Source organism: Lampetra planeri, chromosome 69 (assembly GCF_965212315.1).
Source record: "Lampetra planeri chromosome 69, kcLamPlan1.2.h2, whole genome shotgun sequence".
Classification (NCBI taxonomy): domain Eukaryota; kingdom Metazoa; phylum Chordata; class Hyperoartia; order Petromyzontiformes; family Petromyzontidae; genus Lampetra; species Lampetra planeri.
This window is the reverse complement of record NC_136174.1, coordinates 3427470-3453087: the sequence shown is the minus strand read 5'-3', so window position 1 is coordinate 3453087 and position 25618 is coordinate 3427470. Positions and strand designations below refer to the sequence as shown.

Sequence of the window (25618 nt, the reverse complement as noted above, 5' to 3'; positions counted from 1 at the left end):
CAAACAATCACGTTGTTTTTCGTGTCAGTTCTCATTGCTGTTGCCAATAGCTACATTTATCAGAAAAGTCCATGTGACTTATTCAGGGATCTTTTCTTTTGTGCACGTGTAGATTGTGTACACGTTTCTGTATGGGAGGGATGGCGCATTGGCACACTACGCTATGACCCCGGCAGCCCGGGTTACATTCCCGCTCACGGTCAACACCAGTGACGATGATCTGAATCGGTTCTGGGCCTCACCTAGTTCGATTGTCTCAAATTCGTACCTGGTGCGGTGTGTAAACATCGTCACTTGGGAGACAAAGGCGGCCGGGCGTGGTGCTACCATCACGTGTGCTGAGCCAGCCTTCATAGGTCCTCACTAACAGCTCTTTCTCCTCGAGTCTGTGAAGGCTACACGGGATCTTTAGCTTTTATGTGTAATACGAGGAGCGGTCGTGGAGTTGTGTACTATGCTACAAATTCAGGGACCGGCGTCGATTCCCTCATGACCAACTTCTGTTGTGAATATCTGAACTGATCATGGGCCTCCCCTACATCTACTCAACCTTAATTGTGTCCGTAACACACTGGGGAGACAACGGCAGCCAAGCGTGGTGCTATCCACACCACCCTCTCAAGTTCAATGTCAGCTTTCATAGGTGCTCGCTAATAGCAGTTGCCTCAACAGTCTGTTCAGCCTATATGGGTGATTTTTGTGTATGTGCTGTGTGTGTGCATACCACTGCAAGTCTGTGCCACTGCTGATATGTAATTTGTGTAACCTGATTTCTATCTGCATCTTCCAGTTCCTCTGTCGCGCTGCAGAAGCGAGCACATGGAGTGGATATAACTCGCCAGCCTGGCATTAATTGGCACCAATGTTCATACAGCACGGATCACAATGTTTGCATGAAGAAGCACCAGAGGGCACACACGGGAGAGAACCCATGCCAGTGCACTGTGTGTGGGAAGGCATTTGCACAGTCATCGCATCTTCGTGATCACCAGAGAACACACATGGGGGAGAAGCCCTTCAAGTGCACTGTGTGTGAGAAGGCATTTGCAGAATTAGACCAAATACTCAAACATCAGCAAACACACAGGGGTGAAACACCCATAAAGTGCGCTCTGTGTGGGAAAACGTATGCAAAGTCATCACATCTTTACAGACACCAGACAACACACATGGATGAGAAGCCCTTCAATTGCACCGAGTGTGGGAAGTCATTTAAACGTTTTGAATCTCTTCAAAGGCACCAGAGAATACACACGGGCGAGAAGCCATTTAAATGCACTGTGTGTGGGAAGGCATTTCCACAGTCAATACATCTTACCAACCACCGAAGAACGCACACAGGCGAGAAACCATTCAAGTGCACTGTATGTGGGACGGCATTTGCACAATCGGGAGATCTTGTCAAACATCAGCGCATACACACGGGTGAAAAGCCTTTCAAGTGCACTGTGTGTGGGAAGGCATTTGCACGGTCAGAAGTCCGAACCAAACATGAGAAGATCCACAAGAAGAGGAAGGTGAAATCGACTTGTGCAAATCAAAGTGTTGCAAAGAGATCCTCTCTCGTGAAACAAGAAGCAGAAGAAAATCCCAGTTTCACAACTTGGCCAGAAGTGAAGGTCAAATGTGAAGATGAAGATTTGATTCCAGTGCTGGACATCCAGGTCAATGGAGGCAGTGTGAAGCAGGAGGAGAACTCAGACGCCGAGAGAGAGCGAGGTGACCCCCAGCAGTTTGTCGATGTAGAGGTATGGGTGGACTACTTGAGTGATGCGAAGAAACCAGAAACACTTGTAGACTTTGATTCTGTGTAGTTCAACCAGGAGCTTGAGACTAAGACACTCCTAACCAATCACTGTATTCACTTCTCTCATTACAAGAATGCATGCAGCTATAGGCATCATTCAGTCAGAGATAGGCTCTCAGTAAATGTGTAATTCAGTGCAGTAGTGAAATATTGTCTCATTGCAAGATAGTAGGGGTGCCTTTTTTGATCGTTTAGAATTTTAATATGATTGTGATATTTATTCTAGATTTGAAGCTTTCGTGACTGCAAGGATTCATACTCTTAGGTTTTTTAGGTAAAGTCACGTAGGTAAAAATAAGTAAATAATAAAATAATACAGATAAAATAATAGATCACGACGTTTCGGAGGCAACACAAGTCTCCGTCATCAGGTGGGACCGTCACAGCTACATTTACTGTATCAAGTGAGGCAAAATTCCAAGAGACAAGCTCTTAAATACAAGTTAAGGGGGAGGGAGGGGAAGGGCTTATCTGAATGTGGTAGCCAGTGCATGGAACATGTTGGGGGGGTGGGCGGGGCTAAAAGAGAACAATCGGTGTACCTCGACTTGGGGTTGTAACCGGTGTTGGCTGACAATCCAAATACAAAAAGGGCAGTACTGTTAAACGCTGGGGATGTCAACACTCGGTAAAGTAGAATAGTACCTGTCAAATAAGATGGTACAAATATGTGTAGTTAAATATTTTTTACATGGTTAATAACATCTTTCCAATTATTACTCAGTATGTACCGATCATCAAGGTTGAAGTTAAGTCTGTGTTTGTATATCTGGATGGCTTCGTGTACAAACTTTTGATGGTAGCCAGAAAGTTTGCAGAGCACCTTGGTCTCGGAAAAGACAATATCATGACCAATATCATGACTAAGGTGCTTTACCGAAAAAAACCTAAGAGTATGATTGTGATATATTTTTAGTTTTGGAGTTGACATCTTGTAGTGATACAAAATAAATGGTTTTCTACTTAGTTCTATAATATTCTAATTGCCAATTGACTGATAATGTTATTAGAATGCTTGCAGCAAGTGTGTTTTGTTAGTGTGTGGAGCCCAGTATTGGATGAAGCCTCTCATTCGCCACACATCTGCTCTGGTGCCTGCATTGATATGTGGCAGGGATCTGTGTTCAGCATCGTTAAACCTCCGTGCGAGCCAGGTCCTTTTGCACAATGGTGGGGATAATGTCTCCCAACCGGACAGTACTGATGATCCCAATTAAACATGATTTATGTTCATAGGCAGGGATATGCGTTAATTGATGGGCTATAATAACATGGGAGCAGTATACCGTTGCAGTGGTGTCCTGCCTCTGCGTGAAGCTATACTGAACACTGACATTTCTGGATCATCTTAAAGAAAACGTCAGGAAATGTCAAGACACGCAACAACCTCCTTTACATATTTTTTTTGTATATGGGTAACCACTTACACACTCTTTATGTGGTACCCATGACACACAACACGAAGACAAATGACTCCCATATAGCCTCTAACAGATTTTAGGACAAGTGCTGTTAGCGAATAGCAATGATTGAAGCCGGCACCAGCACACGAGCAGATGGATGGCCATGACCACGCATTGCAACCTTTGTGTCCCCAGACACACTTGTACATACATTTTTTCCGTATGGCTGATATAGATGCAAAGCAACAACAACAATTTAACTTTCAGGTGGCCAAGTTAGCCACTCAAGCACACTGCCCCACACGCAGTCACTCCACTCAAAAATCACAGACACCATGCTGAAGTTCACCCACACACACAGAAATCACACTACACCGATCTTCTGAACTGAAGTTCATTCATTAATGAACTTCAGTTCAGTAAATATTCAGTGAGCAGTACCTAGCCTATCCCTATTCAATCCCTGGGTGTACCCTCACTTTACGTCTCACCTCGCAGACGCACTCACGGTGTCGCATGGACGCGGTGGGAGTCGGAGGGATGAGGGTATGAGAGGTCTCTACCTGGGGTCGAGTAGTAGCAGCACTCGCCAGCATGTCTCGGACGCTGCGAGCGGCTGGGAGTCTGAATCCAAAGATCCAGGGTCACGTGGTGTTATCCTGTGCGGCCAATTGGGCGCCTACCTTTTGATTTTAAACCGATGCCCCGCCCCAACCTGGAGCGTTGCGTCCCATTACTTCTTGATCCATTGTCTACGCCCCCGTCCTCCCCACCCGGACTCAACCGGTTTGATCGGAGACTTGTGTTGCCTCCGAAACGTCGTGATTTTTGTTTTTTTATTTTATTTTCATTAATTTTGATGTTTTACCTACGTGACTTTACCGAAAAAAACCTAGGAATAGAATTTGATCGGGGTGGCCGTCGCGCGGAATACACAGCTGCAGTCGGTCCAGGAATTTTCCTCCCACCTCCTCTTATGTGCTGCTTGCGGAGTGTTTGCCCACGAGGCCCTATCTCCCTGTGCTGTGAGTGTATCATTGCGGTTAGCCCGGTGAGCTTCGTCGTGCCCATACAATTTTAAGCCAATTCACGGGGGCCGCAATGCAATTTGGCCTGGGGGGGGGGTCAGCCAATCTCCTGGCACTGGGAAACCGTGGGACATCCCCGCTAGGGGCCCCTCGGGTAAAAACCCATGGTACCAGGGACCCCCCCCACACGTGGGTGCGTGTGTGTGTTTAGTGGGGGTGTGCATGCGTTCGTGTGGAGGGGTGCTAGGGGATGGCAGCGCCGGCAGAGTTGCTCCATTGCCGTGGCACCACATTGTCCACTGTGTAACCGGGAGTAATCCTGTGGTGTGCCTTTACAAAGACTGCGGCGGGGCCTTCAAAACAACAACACAGCTGAGCGAACTTGCCGAACGGGTACCAGCAGTTCTTTCTACAGCATTTGTTATAAAGTGTTAATGTATGCATGAGTTTGTGTAAATGTGTTTGTTTTTTACTTATTATGCTTAGAATAACACTTAATGGTATTTTACATAGAATTGAAGCTTTCGTGTATGCAGGAATTACTATACTCATTGGTTCTTTCGGTAAAGTCACGTATGTAGAAATAAAATAAAATTTAAATAAATCACAAATAAAATAAATCACGACGTTTCGAACGCAACACAAGCGCTCCTCATCAGGTGAAAATTGGGCAAAACAGCGAGGGAATACACAGTGGGACATCACACAGCACACAGAACGGCAAACTGCATGGAGGCAAATACAGCAAGAAGACAGGAAACGCGAACTCAACAAACCTTAGAAATATACGATGCAAACCAGCTGGCCAACAACACAGACACTAACTTGGTTGACCACGTATTTCAAAAGAATTACATTTTGTGTGCCTCTTCATGTGTGTATGTCTCTTGGTGTGGTGTTCCTCTGGTTGTCCCTCTGTGCTGCCCAAAACATCTTAACATATTTCGCTGTGTGTCTTCTCTACGTATGTATCTCTGCTACCTTGTACCTCGTGTCTGTTCACGAGTCCTTGTCCTCTGTTTACGTTGGTATGTTCAGCCCAGAAGATGACCACAACATTTTACATTCTTTTGAAATACGTGGTCAACCAGGTTAGTGTCTAACTGTGTTGTTGGCCAACTGGTCTGCATCGCATTATGTTTCTAAGGTTTGTTGAGTTCTATGAAGACCGGTGCAGTGGCCAAAACATTCAAGATGTGCTCCTGCTCGAGAGAGGTCCTCCCCTGGCTGGTGTTTGTGCTGCTGCTACTGGGTTGTCTGGAGCCGGTGGAGTGGACTGCTGCTCGTCTTCCACCCACTTATCCTCCTGTGTTTTGAGCACATTGTCACTCAACCCATCAAACGCAATGTCATTGTCACTTCATTCATCACAGACAACACACTCCTATACTTTCTCAAACAATGGCAAATCCCATATTCTGTTCATTCGTTTCCTGTAATATACAATATTCTATCATGTCATAATATCGTTTGTTTATATTCTTTGGGTCTTTCGGTAAAGTCACGTAGATAGGTGACTTTACCGAAAGACCCAAAGAATATGAATTCCTGCAGCCACGAAAGCTTTAAGTTTAAGTCATGGTTTGTTTAATAAGGTCTCCACCAGTCACCCATAGTTAAAAAAATACTCATACACATGTATCACTACATACACATAAAACGCTGTTTAGGATAACACTTTATTACAAAATACATGTAAAATTATTAATATTCGTGATTTGAAGCTTTCGTGACTGCAGGAATCCATATTTTTTGTTTTTTTCGGTAAAGTCACGTAGGTAGAAAAATATTAGATCACGACATTTCGATCGCAACACAAGCATCCGTCTTCAGGTGTGGACAAAACACAGCGAAAGAACAATCGCTTGAGTATGCCTAAGAGATGGCTGTGACGAGGGATTATATAGTAGGGGGGGAGCCAGGGTGAGTGTGAGGGCGGGGTGTGGGCTGGGAGGTGGGTATGGAGTTCAAACGAAAGCTTTGTGATGCAGGCGGCGGTTGAGCTGGTTAATAGGAAAGTTATTAAGAAATGAAAGCTAAATTAAATCACCAATACAATACACTAATATACAATACACTACTATACACTACACTGTACAATAAACTACACTACTATAGACTGCTATACATTACACTATTATACACTCCACAATACACTACTATACTCTACACTACACTATATACTACGATACTATAGACTACTATACACTACACTATTAAACAGTACACCATACACTGCTATACACTACTGTACACTACACTATACTATTATACACTACACTATACACTGCTATAACCTACGCAATACACTTATAAACTTTGCTACACAATACTAAACACTATACAATACACAACTATACCCGAAACACTACTATAGACTCCTATCCACTACTTTAATACACTACACTATGCACTGGTATACACTCCACAATACAATACACTATATACTATAGAATACACTACACAATACACTAATATACAATATACTACTATACACTACACAATATACTACCATACACTAAACTACTATATACCACAGAATACACTATACTATACACTACTATACAAAACACTACTATACACTACACTATCCACTACAATATACATTACTATACAATACACTACTATACACTACAACCAAAGAGTAAGTTAAGCCGATTAATGACCTTTGTTATGCTGCAAGGGAGTGGGCTAGGGCTGCTGGGGGAAGTACTAAGCTCCGCCAGCTCGAAACAACGCGCGGTAAATGTCCAAGTGATGGGAGTAAGCAGGACTTGGTGTCAAATGTCTTAGTGATGGTAGTGTGTAAAGCTGGGAGTAAAAGACTGGGAATATTGATATGAATATGAAAATAAATATAAACTGGCTGCCTTGCAGTAAACTACACGGCAGCTAAAGTTTAACTTGGTTAATTACATCCTTCCAATGATTGCTCAATTTGAATCCATCTCGGTTGAGGTTATGTCTATGTTTGTGTATCTGGATGGTTTCATGGACAATTCTCTGGTAGTATCCAGGAGGCTTGCAGAGTACTTTGGTATTGGAGAACACAATATCATGAGAGCCCGCAGTAGTTATAACAGTGGTCAGCCACGGCCGAAGAATTTGTTCTACTGTGTTTCAAATCTGACTTGTGCTCGCGAATGCAGTCATAAATGTCGCTTCGTTTCCCCGATATAACAATCACCACAGGTGCAACTCAGTTTGTAGACACCATGGTACTCTAAGTCAGGAATGACATCCTTTACGGATGGGATCAGATCACGGATTTTGTGTACTGTACTGAATCGGACCTAGATCTTGTGTTTGCTTAGAATTTTGGAAATCTTTTTGGTAACGCCTGCTATGTATGGCAACGTAATGATTTTTATCGGAGTCTTAGGGGGTTGTTTCTCCACGGTAGGAGAAACAGCTTGGTGGATAGCACAGTCCGAGTGTCCGTTCATCTTGAGAGCCAGATGTACATGTTCTAATTCACTGGCCAGGTGGTGTTGGTCAGAGATGCAGTGGGTCCTATGGTATAGTGTTTTGATGAGGGAATTCTTTTGTGCCGGATGGTGGTGAGAATCAGGCTTCAGGTAGGTATCTGTGTGGGTAGCCTTCCTGTAAACAGAATGTCCCAAAGAGCCATTGGGCCTCCTCTCAAACAGAACATCCAAGAATGGTAGCTTGCCATCCTTCTCCACTTCCATGGTGAATTTGATGGATGGGTGTATGGAGTTGATGTGGTCTAGAAATTGGTTCAATGCTGGGAGGCCATGTGGCCAAATGACGAAAGTGTCATCCACATATCTCTTCCACAGGGAAGGACGCAGGGTGGATGTCTGGATGGCGTCTGTTTCAAAATTTTCCATGAAAACATTGGCTATCACTGGTGACAAGGGAGAACCCATGGGGGTACCCTAATTTTGTTTGTAGAAGGTACCATTCCAGGTGAAGTACGTGTTGGTGAGGCAGTGCCTAACCAGCGCAGGGATTTAACACACCTGATCTGAACTCATCTCATGCTCACAAACCTCACCCTAAACTCACCTCACCCGATCCCACTTATTCACCCACTGACTCATTCAATCACTCACTCATTCACCCACCAACCATTGCACGTACTCATTAATTCAGTCACCCACCATCTCACTTACTCATTCACTCACCTTCTCACAACCAATGCTTACATCCACTCACTCACCACCATCTCGCTCATTCAAGCTCCAATAATAAGTGGAGGATCGATCTGGCCTTACCACGCTCTCAGACACTGATCTCAGCTGAAAATCGTGTACTCTGTCTTTCCTGGGTTTAGTTTCAGCAAATTTTACTCCATCCAAACAGCTACTTCAGACAAGCATAGTGATGGGGCAAAGGTTGTGGAGCCAGTCTGGGTCTGACATGAATGAGATGTGAGTTTCATCAGCATATTGATGGCACCGAAGGCCATGACTCCAGATGAGATCACCTAATGGGCTAACATACACATTGAACAGTAGGGAGGATAGCCTTGAGGTACCCCGAATGGGGCAGGACCAACAGGAGAGGCACAAGGCCCCATAATGACCTGTTGGGTTATGTACTGAAGGAAGATGAGAGGTTCAGGCTGAGCTTCCCATTCCAGCGAGGGACTTAAGATGTATCAAATGCAGCAGACAGGTATTGTGTTACAAGGGCAGATATACACCCATTATCCATAGCCTAAAGGAGATCATCCTTTATGTAAATTAGCCGTCTGTGTCCCTTGCAGAGCTTTGAACCAGGATAGGGTTGGGTCCAAACATCGCGTCTGTTCACCACACAGAGACACGTAGACGAACCACACAGAGAATCAAAATAAGCATCTTTATTTATACTGGAGGAATCTCATGATCTATTAAGAATTTTTTTCACAGATATCTAGTAGGCGCGGGTCAGCAAGGTACAACAAACAATACAAACACCGATAGGAGTACAAAATATAGGAAAGGTGAGTAAATCACTGTAACTAGATACATACAAAAATTACACAAAGTATATAAGTAAAATCTTGATTTTAAGCTTTCGTGACTGCAGGAGTCCATACTATTTGGTTCTTTCGGTAAAGTCACGTAGGTAGAAATATTTTTGTTATATTTTATTTTATTTCGACCTACGTGACTTTACCGAAAGAACCAAAGAGTATATAATAAAAAAAATTGAATTAATATTTACGATGTTAAGAGAGGGAACAAGGTTGTTCCAAAACGTTGGTACTGCAACGGAAAAGGCTTTGCCAGCTATTCCAGTGTTTGTTGTAGGGGTCGCTAGCCCCCGAGATCCCTCCCTCGATAATGCTAACGGCCGGGCTAGCATCATCAATCGCCCCCCCGCTGCTAGGTTCCTCACCCGTGGTGTGGGAGCCATCGCCCGAGGATTCCCCTCCACCGCGGGTCCGCGTAGCCGGCATGGCTGATTACGTACGCGCACACCCTCACACAGCTCTGCGCGGCACTCACTCAACACGGAGCACTCACGTTGTGATCGCACCCCCGTATCATATACGTAGTGAACACACGCGCACCCACACGCGCACCGCTCTGCGCAGCGCTCCCCCGAGGCGAGCCGCAGCACTACAGAACCACTGCGTACACACGCTTCCCCACGCGCTCACACTGCACGACAAGATCACGCGAGACCACGCTTCGCTATTAATGATTTATTACCTGGTAACTAATGTTGAATCAGTGAGTCGACGAGGCTGGCCTATTCCACTAAACCGGTACCTATTCCCTATTTATCGGCTATTATCCTACTTCACCTCCCCACTCACTGTTTGGCGCCCGCGGAGGTACCTCGATACGTCGTACGGACGTCCGGGTCGCTGGCTGGAGCTGCTGCTGGTCCGCTGGCCTGGAGAGAAGAGAGCCCCTTCCCCCTTGCGCCCCCCCTATTTATTCTCCCTACCTCAAAGGGATGCTGCGCTGAACAATGGGCTCGTGCACCTCGAGCCCGCGCACGGCGGTTCCAGGCGCTTTTGATCTGCTAATCAGTGAGCGGCGTAAATCCTAATTAATCCCTTTCTCACGCAGGCCCCCATCATCGAGGTTCATGCGGCGGCGTCCATTACAAAGGTGCGCCGTGGGAATTGGTGCACGGCTGCCTGCGTGACCCCGCTCTCCAGGTTATTCATACTAATAGCCTTATCCTTTAACTCCCCTAATAATGGTGCCTGCGTGCCCGAGCGTAATTATGCCGTCCCTCCGCTGCCTGTGCGGGGGTGCCTGATTATGCAGTTCAGATGCGCTGCGTGTTTTCTAATGATGCTCCTCCATCACAATGCTTATTCCCTCTGCCTGCCCCGTCGATACTCGCGTGTGTGGGGGGAAATGCGCCTCAACCGCGGTGGCCGAATGCCCCACGCCGCGACCACACCATATTAAGGCCGGCCGCAGCGCCGCGGTGCCACGTAGCATGGGGGAGGTCATCCAATTCCCTGATCGCCGGAAACCGTGAGAGTTAATCCCGATAAGGGTTTCTCGGATAAAAACCGGTCGATCAGGTGACCTTCCCTTCCAGCTCTATGGGGGGGGGGGGAATGCGTGCGGGTGTGTGCTTATGTGGGGGGGGTGATGGGGGGCAGTGCGGTGGGGGAAGCCGGGCGGCTCCCTGGCTCGGCAGAGCGGCCCCGTCGCTGTGGCACCACATTGTTACTGGGACAGTCCCCGTCCCGGGTTGACTGGAGCACCTCGCCTGGGTTGCCCCCACGAGGTATCGCCGCGGGGTGTCCGCGGGATTCGCCCGGCCCTTGTGGCTGGCCTCGGGGGTGGCGGCTCCGTCTCCTGGGGCTCCGGCGGTGGTCTCCTCCTCCATTCCAACGGCTCCCCTCGGCCCCTGGCACCTGCGGGCTGGGGAACAAACTCAGAGGCGGTGGGGTTTAAGGGTCGCCGTCCTCGTCGCCCCCGGCCCCGCCCGGGGCCCCTCGGAGCCCGGGGCTCCGTGGGGCCCATATACTGCGCGAGGCCCCCGGGCACGGGGGGTGGGGGGACCCCGGGGTTTCGGGGTACTTGGACGGCGGGGCTCCCCCCCTCGGGGGCTGCTCGCCACGGCTTCAGTCGGCGGATGTTGACCACCATCTCCCGGCCCCTCTCTCCTCCCTGAATCAGCACCGTCCATGGTGAGATCTGCCGTCTCACAATCCAGGGTCCTCGCCAGTAGGTGGTCAGCTTCCCCACCTGTCCGGCACCGACGCGGGGAGTGTACAGCCACACCTCGGAGCCCGCAGTGTAGAAGGGGGGCTCCATACGGGGTCGGGCGCCCTGCTCTTGCCGCTGGTGCGCGGCCTCTCCGTGCGGGTAGGCTCGGCCCCTGGCCCCTCGCAGGGTCTCCAGCAAGTGCTCCACGGGGTGGCTCCCTTCCTCCCGTTGCGGCGGAGGGACACCGAACAGCAGATCTGCGGGCAGGCGAGACTCGCGACCAAACATCATTAGGAACGGGGTCTGTCCTGTGGATGTGTGAACGGCGGTAGTGTAGGCGAACAGGGCATAGGGGAGGTGTTCGTCCCAGTCCTGTTGATTCGCGGCCGCCATGCGTTTAAGCTTCCCGGCCAGAGTCTGGTTCATCCTCTCTACCATCCCGTTCGCCTGGGGGTGATACGCCGTGGTTCGGTCCTTCTGGATCCCGAACTCTCGGCACAGCGCCTGGAATAGTTCGGCCTCGAATTCACTACCCTGGTCGGTAATGACTCGTTCGGGGATCCCGCACTTAAGTACGTAGTTTTCCACGAAGGCCCGGGCCACTACGAGGGCTGTTTTATCCGGGATAGCCACCGCCACGGGGTAGCGGGTGAAGTACTCCACCGCTACGAGAATATATCGGTTGCCCCGGTGGGATCGTGGAAAGGGCCCCTGCAGGTCGATTCCGACCAACTGATTCGTCCGACTGACTCGGAACGGCCTCAGGGGTACCTGGTACCTCGCCGGCTTTTGCCCACACTGCTGACAGGCCCGGCAGCCCTGCACCCAGGCGGCCACATCTTGCGCCAATTTAGGCCAGAGATACTGGCGACGCAGAGTCTCCCGGGTGCGCCGTTCCCCATCATGGCCCCCGAGTGGGTGGTCGTGTACCAGTCGTAGTAGTTGGGGTCGCACATGGGCGGGAACGCAGATGCACCCCGGCTGCCCAGCGTCGGCCAGTTCCCTCACCACCCCGTTTTCTACACACAACCGGGCATACAAACCGCTCCAGGGCCCTGGTAGTGCATCCTTCTTCTCTCGCAGTGCCGCCTCCACCGCCGCCAGATCCGGATCCCGCTGCTGGGTTTGTCGCAGCTGCTCGTCGTCCAAGCCCGGGAAGGCGCAGCCGACATCCTCTTGGATCCGCCCGGTTGGGGTGGGATGATCCGTCTGTCCCCGGGCTCCTTCTGCAGGGGTTCCTGCAGCGCACACCGCACTCTCTCTCGGGGGGGGGGAGTTTAGTTTCCGCGCGCTCCTTGGGTTCTGCTGCCTGGCGGCAGCATCCCCCCATGAAGCACGGGCAGGCGTCTCCCTCCCTCGTCTCAGCGCGCACCGCGGGCCGTCTTGACAAGGCGTCCGCGTTCGCGTGTGTCCGCCCCGCTCGGTACTCGATCTGCAGGTTGTACTCCTGCAGCTGCGCCAGCCATCGAGCCATCTGCCCCCGCGGTTCCTTGAATGTAAGGAGGAACTGCAGTGCATAATGATCGGTGCGCACACGACATCTCCTGCCGTACAAGTACGGTCGGAACTGTTTACACGCGAAAATCACGGCATACAGTTCCTGACGGGTTACGCAATAGTTCAGCTCGGCCCCGCTCAGGGTCCGACTGGCGTACGCGATGACCCGCTCCGTCCCACCCTGCACTTGCGACAGCACCGCGCCCAGCCCACTGCTGCAGGCGTCAGTGTCCAAAATAAAATCGGTGGTGAAATCTGGGAAAGCCAAGGTGGGGGTGTGGGTGAGGTGGTCTTTGAGTGTGGTGAAAGCCGTCTGACAGGCCTCCGACCACTGATAGGGGTTCTTAGGGGAGGTGAGTTGGGTGAGGGGGCGTGCAATCTCACTGAATCCCTTTACAAATCGACGGTAATAAGTGGCGAGTCCCAAGAATGACCTGATCTCCGTCAGGTTCCTCGGCCGCGGCCAATCCACTACGGCACGCACCTTCTCGGGATCGGTGCTCACCCCTGCCTCGCTGACTCGGTGTCCGAGGTACCCCACCTCGCGCTGCGCAATGTAACACTTACGCGGCTTGAGCTTGAGATGAGCCGCTCGCAGTCGCTGGAACACCTCTCGAAGCCTGGACCAATGCTCAGACAAAGATCTACTGAACACTATCACATCGTCCAAGTAAATCAGGCACTGTTCCCACTGCAAGCCCCGCATCACCAACTCCATCAACCGCTGGAACGTCGCGGGCGCGTTAGTGAGTCCGAACGGCAACACTCGAAATTCAAACAGGCCCATCGGGGTGGTGAATGCTGTTTTTGGCCGATCCTCCTCCGTCATCTCCACCTGCCAGTAACCGGACGCCAGATCGAGGGTGGAAAAATACCGCGCTCCTGCGAGACTGTCGAAGGTGTCGTCGATGCGGGGTATGGGGAAGGCATCGCCGAGCGTGACTGCATTTAGTTTACGGTAATCGACGCAGAACCGGGTTGACCCATCCTTTTTCGTTACTAGTACCACTGGGGCTGACCAGGGGCTCGCCGAGGGCTGAATTATGTTATCGCGAAGCATGTCCCCAACTGCCTCTTTGATTTGGGCGCGTTCGGATGCGCCCACTCGGTACGCAGGGAGTTTGATGGGTCGGGCTGCACCGGTGTCAATTTGGTGCTTAACAAGATCGATCCGACCCACGTCCGAGTCGTGTTCACTGAATACGTCGGCATACTCCCGCAGTAACCCGCGCAGCCGATCGGCCTCTCCCTTAGGTAAATCCGCCCATGGTACATGTAACGCGTCGAGCAGGGGAACGACCTCGGCTCGGGGAGTCGGGCCGACTCGCCAGGCCAGGTCCTGGTCACCCTCAGGACGCCCGGGGTCCTCAGCCCAGAGTGCGAACACCGAGTCGTTAGAGTGGCGTGCGTGCAGGGGGTGTACGGTGGCTATCGGGGTGCGCCGTCACAGTATCGCTGGGGTATTGTGGGGGTTAAACATCCGCATAAACAATCGGTTCCCATCTGCGTTTACCAACGTGGCGGATCCCACTATCCCATACCGTTTTGCCAACTCCGGGTGAGGAGTTAGCATTACCTCTCCTGATGGTCGGAGCGCGGGGTCGGTGGGGGATGTTGCCACCGGCACCAGCATCTCGGTGAGCGGGCCGATGGTGACTGCCGTCGCCAGGATAGCGGCCACAGGTGCGAAGCGGGGGCGCGTCGGTTCTCGTCCCAAGAACGGTATCCGCTCGCCGTTGCTCTCCATGGTGGCGCATCGCTGGCGGGGTTGCACGTTGAGTCCCAGCCGTTCTAAGAGGTCGGTACCTGCGATACACTCGTGACACAACGCACTCGACACGTAGAACTCCTGGGTGCACACCTGACTGCCTATGCGGACCTCTAGGGTGGCTCTCCCCAGCAGCCCCATTCCGGCTCCGCTCGCCGTGTGCAGCGCGCGGTCCGGTGCCTGCAGGTGACGCACGTCGACCCCGATCGCGCTGCAGTGCGCTGCGCTCACGAGCGAGGCCACCGCCCCCGTGTCCAGCAGGATTCGGGTACGCACTCCGTTTACCTCCCCTTCCACCAGCCACGTGGCCCCCGTGATGCCCGCCACCAGCTCCCACAGCCAGTCGCCAGGAGTCACCGTTTCCGTGGGCATTGTTGCTGGAACCTGTGTGGCGATCACTCGCTCGCCATTATCATTACAGCTTGTTTGTGTCGGGGCTACGTCGAGTCCACCCCCAGGTGGTCCCCTCTCTAGGGGGGCCTTAGTGTTTGACTTTAGCTCTTGTCTAGCTCGGGCGACCTGAGGACAGTCCCTCCTGAGATGCCCTCGCCGATCGCACACATAACACGCCCGGGGAGGGGTGGCGGCTCCGTAGTGGGCTCTCTGTCCACTCCCTCTCCCTCCCCCAGTATGCAGTTGTCCCAAATCGGACTCTAATTGGGACACCCTCCCGGCTAGTCCCCCTACTGTCGAGCGTAGTTCACCCATCTCAGACTGGAGGGTCTTCATATTTTTATTTGCTTCCTCGCGTACCTGGGTTACCCTCTCACCTACTTGGTTTACCTTGTTGTCTATCTGGGTTACCTGGCCGGAGACATCCTTTATACCCGTTTGTATACCGGCAACCCATCCCGGGGTTGTCTCGCGGGACACTGGAGGCTCTCTTTCCCGGCCCCTTACCATCCTCGCGAGCTCCTGTTCCTCCTCCTCGTCTTCCGAGAGCAGGCTCGCAATGGCGCGCTCTCTTCCCAGCCCCCGGAGCTGCGCGCGTTCGCTGTGAATTCTTTCACACTTACGTGCGCGCTCGACAAGGGCGTTAAAGGGAAGACGTGGGCAGCTCACGTCTGGCTGCCACCACGCCGTGCGAGACAGGTACCGCTGGATTTTCTCGGCGGCCAGTTCCTCAATAACATCAGTTGCGTACCCCGGGCGTGCGATCTTTGTTAACTCGCGCACATCCTCGGCGTAATCACGTAGATCTTCGCCAGGTTGGCGACGGCGCGCCTCTAAGGCCGATTTTGCTTCCTCCTCGTCACGCGTGCCAAAACGCTGATCGAGTCGGCGCATCAGCTCCTCTAGCTGTGTCTGTGCGCTCGCGGGTAACGCTTCTACAAAATCGGCTGCCCGCCCATCAAGATTCATATTAAGTTGACGTACTGCCTGCGCGTCCGTCCATCCATTAATTTCCTTGGCCGCTAAGAGATTGCGGGCGAATGCCTTCCACGAAGGGGCCCCCCGGCCGGTAAATATTAGTCTTATTTTAGCGTGAGGTAACGCGGGGGTCCGTACCGCTTCCGACATTAATTTGTAGGGGTCGCTAGCCCCCGAGATCCCTCCCTCGATAATGCTAACGGCCGGGCTAGCATCATCAATCGCCCCCCCGCTGCTAGGTTCCTCACCCGTGGTGTGGGAGCCATCGCCCGAGGATTCCCCTCCACCGCGGGTCCGCGTAGTCGGCATGGCTAATTACGTACGCGCACACCCACACACAGCTCTGCGCGGCACTCACTCAACACGGAGCACTCACGTTGTGATCGCACCCCCGTATCATATACGTAGTGAACACACGCGCACCCACACGCGCACCGCTCTGCGCAGCGCTCCCCCGAGGCGAGCCGCAGCACTACAGAACCACTGCGTACACACGCTTCCCCACGCGCTCACACTGCACGACAAGATCACGCGAGACCACGCTTCGCTATTAATGATTTATTACCTGGTAACTAATGTTGAATCAGTGAGTCGACGAGGCTGGCCTATTCCACTAAACCGGTACCTATTCCCTATTTATCGGCTATTATCCTACTTCACCTCCCCACTCACTGTTTGGCGCCCGCGGAGGTACCTCGATACGTCGCACGGACGTCCGGGTCGCTGGCTGGAGCTGCTGCTGGTCCGCTGGCCTGGAGAGAAGAGAGCCCCTTCCCCCTTGCGCCCCCCCTATTTATTCTCCCTACCTCAAAGGGATGCTGCGCTGAACAATGGGCTCGTGCACCTCGAGCCCGCGCACGGCGGTTCCGGGCGCTTTTGATCTGCTAATCAGTGAGCGGCGTAAATCCTAATTAATCCCTTTCTCACGCAGGCCCCCATCATCGAGGTTCATGCGGCGGCGTCCATTACAAAGGTGCGCCGTGGGAATTGGTGCACGGCTGCCTGCGTGACCCCGCTCTCCAGGTTATTCATACTAATAGCCTTATCCTTTAACTCCCCTAATAATGGTGCCTGCGTGCCCGAGCGTAATTATGCCGTCCCTCCGCTGCCTGTGCGGGGGTGCCTGATTATGCAGTTCAGATGCACTGCGTGTTTTCTAATGATGCTCCTCCATCACAATGCTTATTCCCTCTGCCTGCCCCGTCGATACTCGCGTGTGTGGGGGGAAATGCGCCTCAACCGCGGTGGCCGAATGCCCCACGCCGCGACCACACCATATTAAGGCCGGCCGCAGCGCCGCGGTGCCACGTAGCATGGGGGAGGTCATCCAATTCCCTGATCGCCGGAAACCGTGAGAGTTAATCCCGATAAGGGTTTCTCGGATAAAAACCGGTCGATCAGGTGACCTTCCCTTCCAGCTCTATGGGGGGGGGGGGGGGGAATGCGTGCGGGTGTGTGCTTATGTGGGGGGGGTGATGGGGGGCAGTGCGGTGGGGGAAGCCGGGCGGCTCCCTGGCTCGGCAGAGCGGCCCCGTCGCTGTGGCACCACATTGTTACTGGGACAGTTAAAAGGCAATAAGATGGAGGTCGTATGTTTCCTGGGTTTGACAGTGGGGTTACTGCATTAGCTAAGTATAGTTATTAATGATTTAAACACCTGATTCTAATTATGCCCTTAACTGAGCTAATGAAACAAGGGATTCACTTACTTTTTCACGTACACTGAACCTTAATTACTCATTGTTTATTTAATTCGTACATAATTTTGTTCCAAAAGACATGGAATTGGTGAATATATTCCATATTGGATATTTAAGAAAAGACCCGTTTTGATTCAAGAAGGCTATCATGGTAAAACTATGGATTTTCCATAATTATCATTGGGGTTCAGCAACTTTTTGTCAGCACTGTAGAACAGTATTGTAGCATGGGTCGGCTGCACCTCTTGCTGGGGTTGCAGAGCGAGGAGCACTGCCGGCGGGGGCCCACTCGTCATAGCAACAATAGAGGGCTGTAGAGACCCACGAGATGAGGTGGTGGCGTCGGTCCGCGGGTGGATGGGGCAGCATCCCCGAGGTTGCGGGCCATGAGGGGAGACACAGCCATCACTTGCCATTGCTATGGCCGGCCTGGCTACATTGCGCGGGGGTGCAGGATCCCGAGAAAACTACATGTCTGCGGAATTGGCCAATCCCCAAGTCTGTGGGTGATGTGCAGTTTTGTCAACGTTTCATCCAGAATTTTGCCACAATCCTGAAGCCCCTGCACGCGTTAACAGCCAAAAAAATATATCATTGGGGGATAGACAAAGAAACGGCCTTTGTCAAGCTGCGCAATCAGCTCACGGATGCTCCGCCCTTAGCATACCCAGATTTCTCCCTGGCCTTCATCTTGGACACGGACGTGCTGGCTAGAGAAATTGCAGGAATACGTGTACACAATTGTACATTGAATAGGCCTAGAACATGGAAATGCCGACACATTGTCATGGATAAGGAATGGACAAATGCCTTCCTGAACAGCTCGTCACTGATCAGGGACAACATTTTTCATATAAACTCCTAAAAGAAGTATGCGATGCACTGGGTACAAAGAAAGTGCGTACTTCCCCCATACCACCCCTAAGTGGATGGTATGGTCGAACGGTTGAACAGGACCCTGATAGCAATGCTCTGCCAAGTCGTTAATGAGACGCAAACCGACTGGGATCTTCACATTCCAGGGGTCTTGGCAGCATATAGATTGGCGCCACATGCTTCCACAGAGTTTTCCCCCTTTTACCTCATGTATGGCAGGGAGCATGAATCTCCCATTAAGACACAGCTGCGAAACACTCCCAAGGGTGTGTCTGGTCAGCCGGTGTCCTTGCAGGTCATGCTGGACTGACTACATGAGGCACGGACAGCGGAAATGGCAAACACCTCGAATGCCCAGGCCGCAATTGAACGACACAAAACGCTACGGAATCTCAATCTTCCATGGTCAGTTGGCGATAAGGTGTGGCTGCATTTTCCAGATGTCCAGCTACATACCTCGCCTATATTGCATCGACCTTAGCTGAGCCTTGTTGAGATAATTGAAGTAGAGCGGCCACAATGTGTACATGTACAATCGGGACGTCGCCGTTGGTGCATTCACCCGTCGTGCCTGAAACCATATTCCCATCATCACCTGAGCATCTCATCCCCATGCCCTGTTTCGCCGGAGTTTGGGGTGTCTGACGAGCCGCTACGGCCGCCAAAGGCACCTGGATCACAAGTGCATGACCCTGTGCCGCCCACAGAGCCGAGTGTGACCCAGGACGCTTTCAGAGGGAGACCCTGCAGCGGATTCGGGTGAGGCGACAATAACCCATGAAAAATGCACACAATGGTGCTGACAATGGACTGCTTTTTCAAAGTGGGGGAGGGGGGATGTACTGTAATGACCAAAAAATAACCCCAAGGCAATGTGCAGCCTCACAGCTATTCTAAGATAAACCAAGGTCTCTGATTGGTGGAAAGAGGCCTCCACATGGATTGGTCATGAGGCAGGCTTTTGAAGTGGTTTGAGAAAAGGGTTTGAATGAAAATAGGCGGGAAACAAAGTGGAACCCATGGGCGACGATGCATATCGGGCAGCTGGATAACTAATATCAAGGACACTCCACTAGATGTGTAATGACTCAATGAGTTTGAGAGCAACTGCAATGCTCCTCGCCGCCACCATAGGCAGTAGCAGAACAGACAAAGTACAGGCTGAGCGACAGCTACGGCAAATTCCTTTGGCGCCTCCTGATCTCCCAGGACAAGGAGTTGGCCCTGAGGGGATCCGGCAAGAGACTGAGAAGATTAGGGCGACTGTGGGCGGCCTGACTGACAGAAGCACTGAGCAGAATCCGCAACATTGAGGAGACGAGGACCCCCCGTGGATTCATTCAGGTGGAGACTAATCTGGCTCATTCAACCAACCACATGTAATGGGTGTGTTTGTGTTGGGAGCGGAGGTGCAGCGGTTAACACGATGCGCTATGAACCCAGCAGAGATCCAGGTTTGCTTCCTGCTCACGGATTTCAACCGTGTCTATGCCTCTCCTAGGTCAACCCAGCCTCAAATGAGTACCTGGTACAGTGTTTAAATATCGCCATTAGGGAGATAAAGGCAGCCCGGCGTGGAACTGGCCACCTACCCCATCGTGTCGTGTCAGCCTTTATCGGTGCTACTTGCTAATAGCACTTGCTAAGGGTATACAGGGGAACTTTGTCTTTTGTTTGTGTATGATGTATGTGTATAGTATAGCCTTAGACAAATGACCACGTACAAAAGACAAAGATCTCCCGTTTCGGCTTAACAGACTCAGGGCAAGTGCTGTTAGTGAGCATTTATGAAGGCTGGGGCGGCATACGAGGGGGTCGGTGGCCAGCACCAGCCTCGATTGCCTTTGTCTCCCCAGTGGCGATGTTTACACACTGCACTGGGTACTAATTTGTGGTTGAGTCGACCTAGGGGATGAGGCCCAGGACCGGTTCAGATAATCGTCACTGGTGTTGGCCGTGAGCGGGAATCGAACTCGGGTCCATAGCACAGTACGCTAACCGTTGCACTACCGCTCCCCACATCCACACACACAATGGCTGGCACTTAAAAACATGTTTACAAATATAATGCATTTTTTAAAATATACACGGTGGACATACACACATTATATAAACTAGCTCACGGTTAAACTCCTGATTGTTATAGCACAGATGCATCCTGTAGGTAGTGTGGATGTGTTTAAAACTGGCCGAGGAATAGTACTTCTCAAGTTTAGCGCTGGGTACATGGAATAGCGATTCGACTTTTCTGGGTGAATGTCCCCCGACAAGGCCATTATGAAACTGCTGTCTTAAGAGCTCGTCCAGCATCCATCCTCACCCTGCGAGTTTCCAATAAGGACTCATAAACCTTCACGTACCATGAGAATGCACAACTTAGGTGCTTCCATCGTTCCCAGTGCCCTTTTGTTGGACCTTCGCCGTCCTGCTTCATTCTATTCCACGAATGTATCCCGACCACTTCTTACCACCCTCCTTCGTGGACATCAAAAATGTGTCCGCTGGTGCGTTCGCCCTCGTGGCTGTCGAGGAGGCAAAGGCTGCACTACGCGCACTGATCCCTGACTCGTGAAAAGTTCTCAATTCTCCTCTCAATCTCTCTCCAAGCTCTCCATATCTTCACCTAATACCTCCCTTTCTATTTTAAACTCCCATTCTTTTACTAACAAATCAGCTCTGATTCATATCATACATGATCATAACATTGATCTACTCCTCCTGTCCGAAACCTGGTCAAGGGATGATCTTCCACCCGCAATCATCTTTGAGGTCACGTCTATTGGCTTGAGTGTTCTTCATACTCCAGGTGGGTCAACTCACCATGGTGGTGGTCTCGCCGTAGTTTATTATTCAAACCTCACGATGAAGACACTTCAAATTCTGTATTCTCCCTCGACATTTGAGTTTCAGTCACTCTGTCTCCACCGCTTACTCTTTTGGCTTTTCACTATCTCATTTCCCACCCTCCTGACGACAGTATGACAAATTTCTCGAACGACCTCTCAAATGTTCTGTACCTACTTCCTCTTGTTTCGTATCGACTGATTCTAGGTGACGAACCTAACTTACCTCGGCCAGACCGCAGGAACCGTCGACAATCACCTTGAAGCTATGTTAGCGAGCCACAGCCTTATAACTGTAAATATTGGTCCAACTCGAGTATCCTCATCAGGGAGTCTGAGTACACTTCATCTGATCATTGAGCCTGACACCGACAATCACACATCCTTATCTGGGTCGGTACAAATTAGTTCTCAGATCACTATCTCATTCTCACATCATTAAAAACTCTCAGACCATGCGCTATCTAAATTACTTTCTTTTCACATTACTTCCAAGGCATACATTTCTCCACTTTACGGCACTTACTCTCAATACTTCTATTCTTTCCCCATCCTCTGATCCTGCCACATGTGCCTGCCAGCTGGAAGTAAATCTCACCACGATGCTAGGTAAACTCGCTCCGTCAGAATCGAATATCAAACGCACATCTTCCCATGATAACTGTTGACAAACCATAGAAGCCATTCATGCTAAGCGATACACGAGACGTTGGGAGTGGATCCATTAGTTGCCTGGAAATAAATGGATGCTTGCCTCATGGTCCGCCCATATCAAATCACGAATAATAGCCGCTTTTAACAATCATAAACACCTCTGAAAAACTCTTACTGACCTCCTCCACCCAGGCAGACACTGGGTTCCTGCTTTGAGTGACTCACTTGCTGCATCAACACTCGCCACTTCGTTCAGCACTTATTTTTAAAACTAGCACTGATTACTAGCGCCATCACTGCTTCTTTGAATTCCTACTCTTCTAATTCCCTTGGTTTCCCAGCTCCTATTTCTCATGCTCCCCTTACTTTCTTATTTATATTTTCCCCTGTATCACGGAATTATGTTCTTGCTTTAATTAAATCACTTTACAGAAGCCATTCATGCTAAGCGATACACGAGACGTTGGGGGTGGATCCATTAGTTGCCTGGAAAGAAATGGATCCTTGCATGCCTCATGGTTCGCCCATATCAAATCACGAATAATAGCCGCTTCTAACAATCCTAAACACCTCTGAAAAACTCTTACTGACCTCCTCCATCCAGGCAGACACTGGGTTCCTTGCCTTCTCTTATTGACATCGTTTCTGGGCCACTCTTTAAAAAAGGCTCCACCGAAATCGCTCCTACGATTGCGCACATCCTCAATGCTTCATTTTCAGCTGGGTGCTTCCCACCATCTTCTAAAATAGGACAAGCTCCACCACGTCTTAAGACATCCGGATTAGATACTGACAACCCTGCCAGTTACCGGCCAATTACTGACCTCTCCACCATTTCTAAACCCATTGAGCGTCTTGCTCTTGCTCAACTTAATATTCACATTACCTTTTCCCCAAACTTTTGTCCCTATCATTAAACCTACTGTGCAACTTACTCCAGAGACTGCAATTACCAGAGTCTTCGACGACATTATTTTAATCGTTGACTCCGGTGCAATCACGGCTCTAATTGGTCTGGACATTTCATCAGCTTTTGATGCTGTTAATTACGTAGAGATTACGATTCTTCTTGGAGTCCGACTTTGGAATCAGAGGATTAATGCGAAAATAGGTCTCATCCTATTTGGTCGGGAGGACCTCCTCTGTTAAATTAGGGGAATCCACATCCACTATCCCAAAGCACTCGTGCGGGGTCCCCTGGACTACAATTGTTTCCGTCTACACATTCCCTATCAGCCAACTTATTTATAGCTTAGACATTAAATACCACTCCTATGCTGATACCATTCTTGTATACACATCAATAAACCCCACTAATGCTCAAGGAGGGCACAACAGCCTTGCAGCACTGGTTCTGGTCACATGCTCATTTTTTAATTGCAGCCAAATCTGAAGCCACTCATTGGCACCTGACAATGGCTTGTCACCCTCTCTTCCCGCAACATCACAATTGCCAGCACCATCATTCCCTTTACAGACCGCATCAGATTCCTTCGTGTTACTCTGGAATCCACCTTGTCTCTGGATATTCACTTCAACTACATAATCAAAACTTGCAACTATGATCGCAAGGCTCTTTGTCACCTATTCATTACCATCGACATTGCCAACACCCTCGCATGCAGTATAGTCGGGTTTCACCTCGACTACTGGTATGCCATTCTCTCCAAGTCATCATCAAACAACATCCTCAAATTGCAAAGGTTACAGAACCTTGCTCATGTAATTCTTGGTGCCCATCTACAAATCGACTCAGCCACCACTCTCCATACTCTTCATGAGCTACCTTTCGCCAGCAGGACAAATGATGAAATCGCCTGCCTTTGTCATCGCGCCTTCACCGCCGGTTCCCCACCATACCTCGCCTCACTACTCTCACCTTGCATTGAAGCTCATGGTAGAACCCTATGCAGCATCACTCAAAATCTGCTTCGGAGACCAAAGTCTCAAACTGTTACAGCCTCACTTCGGTCCTCTGCTGTCGCCCCCTCGGTGTGGAACGCACTCTTTGCATATCCGCAACATCAAATGCACTCTGATTTTCAAGAAACATCTAAAGGCCTGTTTGGTCAGACTTTCGAGCAGCCTTGGGCTTGGCTCCGAGCCATTGAGTTGCTGACTTGTTTGAAAAATCTGGTGCATTATAAATGCCATCATCATGAGCGAGTTTTCCCAACTTCATCGTTGGTGCAAATTCCCCATTACTACAGCGAGGATGCGGGTGTCCAGAGTGCAACCACTGAAAATGTGTGAAGGCTTTGCTGCTACTCGTTCTCTTAACCCAGCAGGCGAGTGTGACCATGGTGATGATGGTGCCGGTGATGGCGATTGTGGCCATGATAAATATGGCAGTGATGATGATGATGGTCGTCATGATGCTGATATTTATTTCGATGGTGACGAATGTGATTTCGACCGGGCTGATAATGTTCTTGTAGCCAAAATGGTAATTGTAGATGTTGACGATGCTCGTGATGCTGGTACAGCTTCTGCTAAAGATAATGAGGGTGTATGTTGGACAAGATGGTTATGATGGTGATACGATCATGATGGTGGTGGTTTTGCTGCCCTTGCTGCCCTTGCTGATAATGGGCTGAGTGGACTCCAGGATTTGAATTTGTGAGCCTCGATCGATTCACACGTGCTGACCACTGTGCCACTCATCTGGATTACTGATATTGATGCCTGTGCATACACATGGAAACGATACAGCCATAGCAATGTCTTTAACCGCGAGGCCTGTAATTCAACCCGGGGATTACAATAAATGTTGCAATCCCGGGCTGAATTGTTTTAATTATTTTATTGTTAAATGTCGCTTATTTAAATTGTCTTCACTCCGATTTAAAGCTTTCGTGACTGCAGGGATTCATCTTCTTGGTTCTTTCGGTAAAGTCACGTAGAAGGGAAGTAATAAAATAATAAAAATAAAACATAATAAAACAATTCTCACGACGTTTCGGCCACAACGCAAGCAGCCGTCCTCAGGCGAAGAATGAGAACATTATCAAGCTAGGAGCTTATATAGGTGTAGCGAGGAGGAGCGCCTTAACAAAAGAATGTGCATATGAAGAGGAATTTAGCATACCAATGGACAATGCGTAGGGGGTGGGCGGAGGGGTTTAAAAGTCCCATTATGCCCATGCATTATGCAGGATCAACAGCACCACGGGGGGGCGCAAGAACAGCGTTAATAAAGGACAGGAATGTTAGTGATATGTAGCTGCATTTACCAAACAACCACGTAGAAAACCGAAGTGAAAACTACATAAAAAAAACTAAAATATAAACTGATACTTACTATACTCTACAATAAGCTGAGTTACTAACAACAAATAATAAAATTACAATTCTACGTCGTAAGAAGTATATAATATACTTCCATCTAAACTTTATTCTCTTAGCATATACAGTACTATATACTGCCATAGATAAACCCAACATTAAATTATATACTGTATTGCTGTAAACTTTATACATTTTAATATAACACTATGTATTATTCAACTCACCCTAATGTGTATCGAAATGG

General features: G+C 50.1%; 1 protein-coding gene across 6 annotated transcripts in view; it reads left to right on the top strand.

The window, feature by feature from the left end:
* LOC144737442 (uncharacterized) overlaps positions 1-25618 on the top strand; it is a 38468-nt gene that overhangs the window by 1427 nt on the left and 11423 nt on the right. For 3 of the 6 annotated variants that reach the window (XM_078620147.1, XM_078620145.1, XM_078620146.1), the window contains exon 3: positions 791-2779. In XM_078620147.1, coding sequence (XP_078476273.1) covers positions 894-1814 — 921 coding nt within the window. In that variant the 5' untranslated portion in view covers positions 791-893 and the 3' untranslated portion in view covers positions 1815-2779. Of the gene's footprint in view, positions 1-790; positions 2780-5385; positions 7154-19296; positions 19349-25618 lie in introns of those variants that run through there. The other 3 variants (XR_013588979.1, XR_013588980.1, XR_013588981.1) reach the window with 2 other exon arrangements.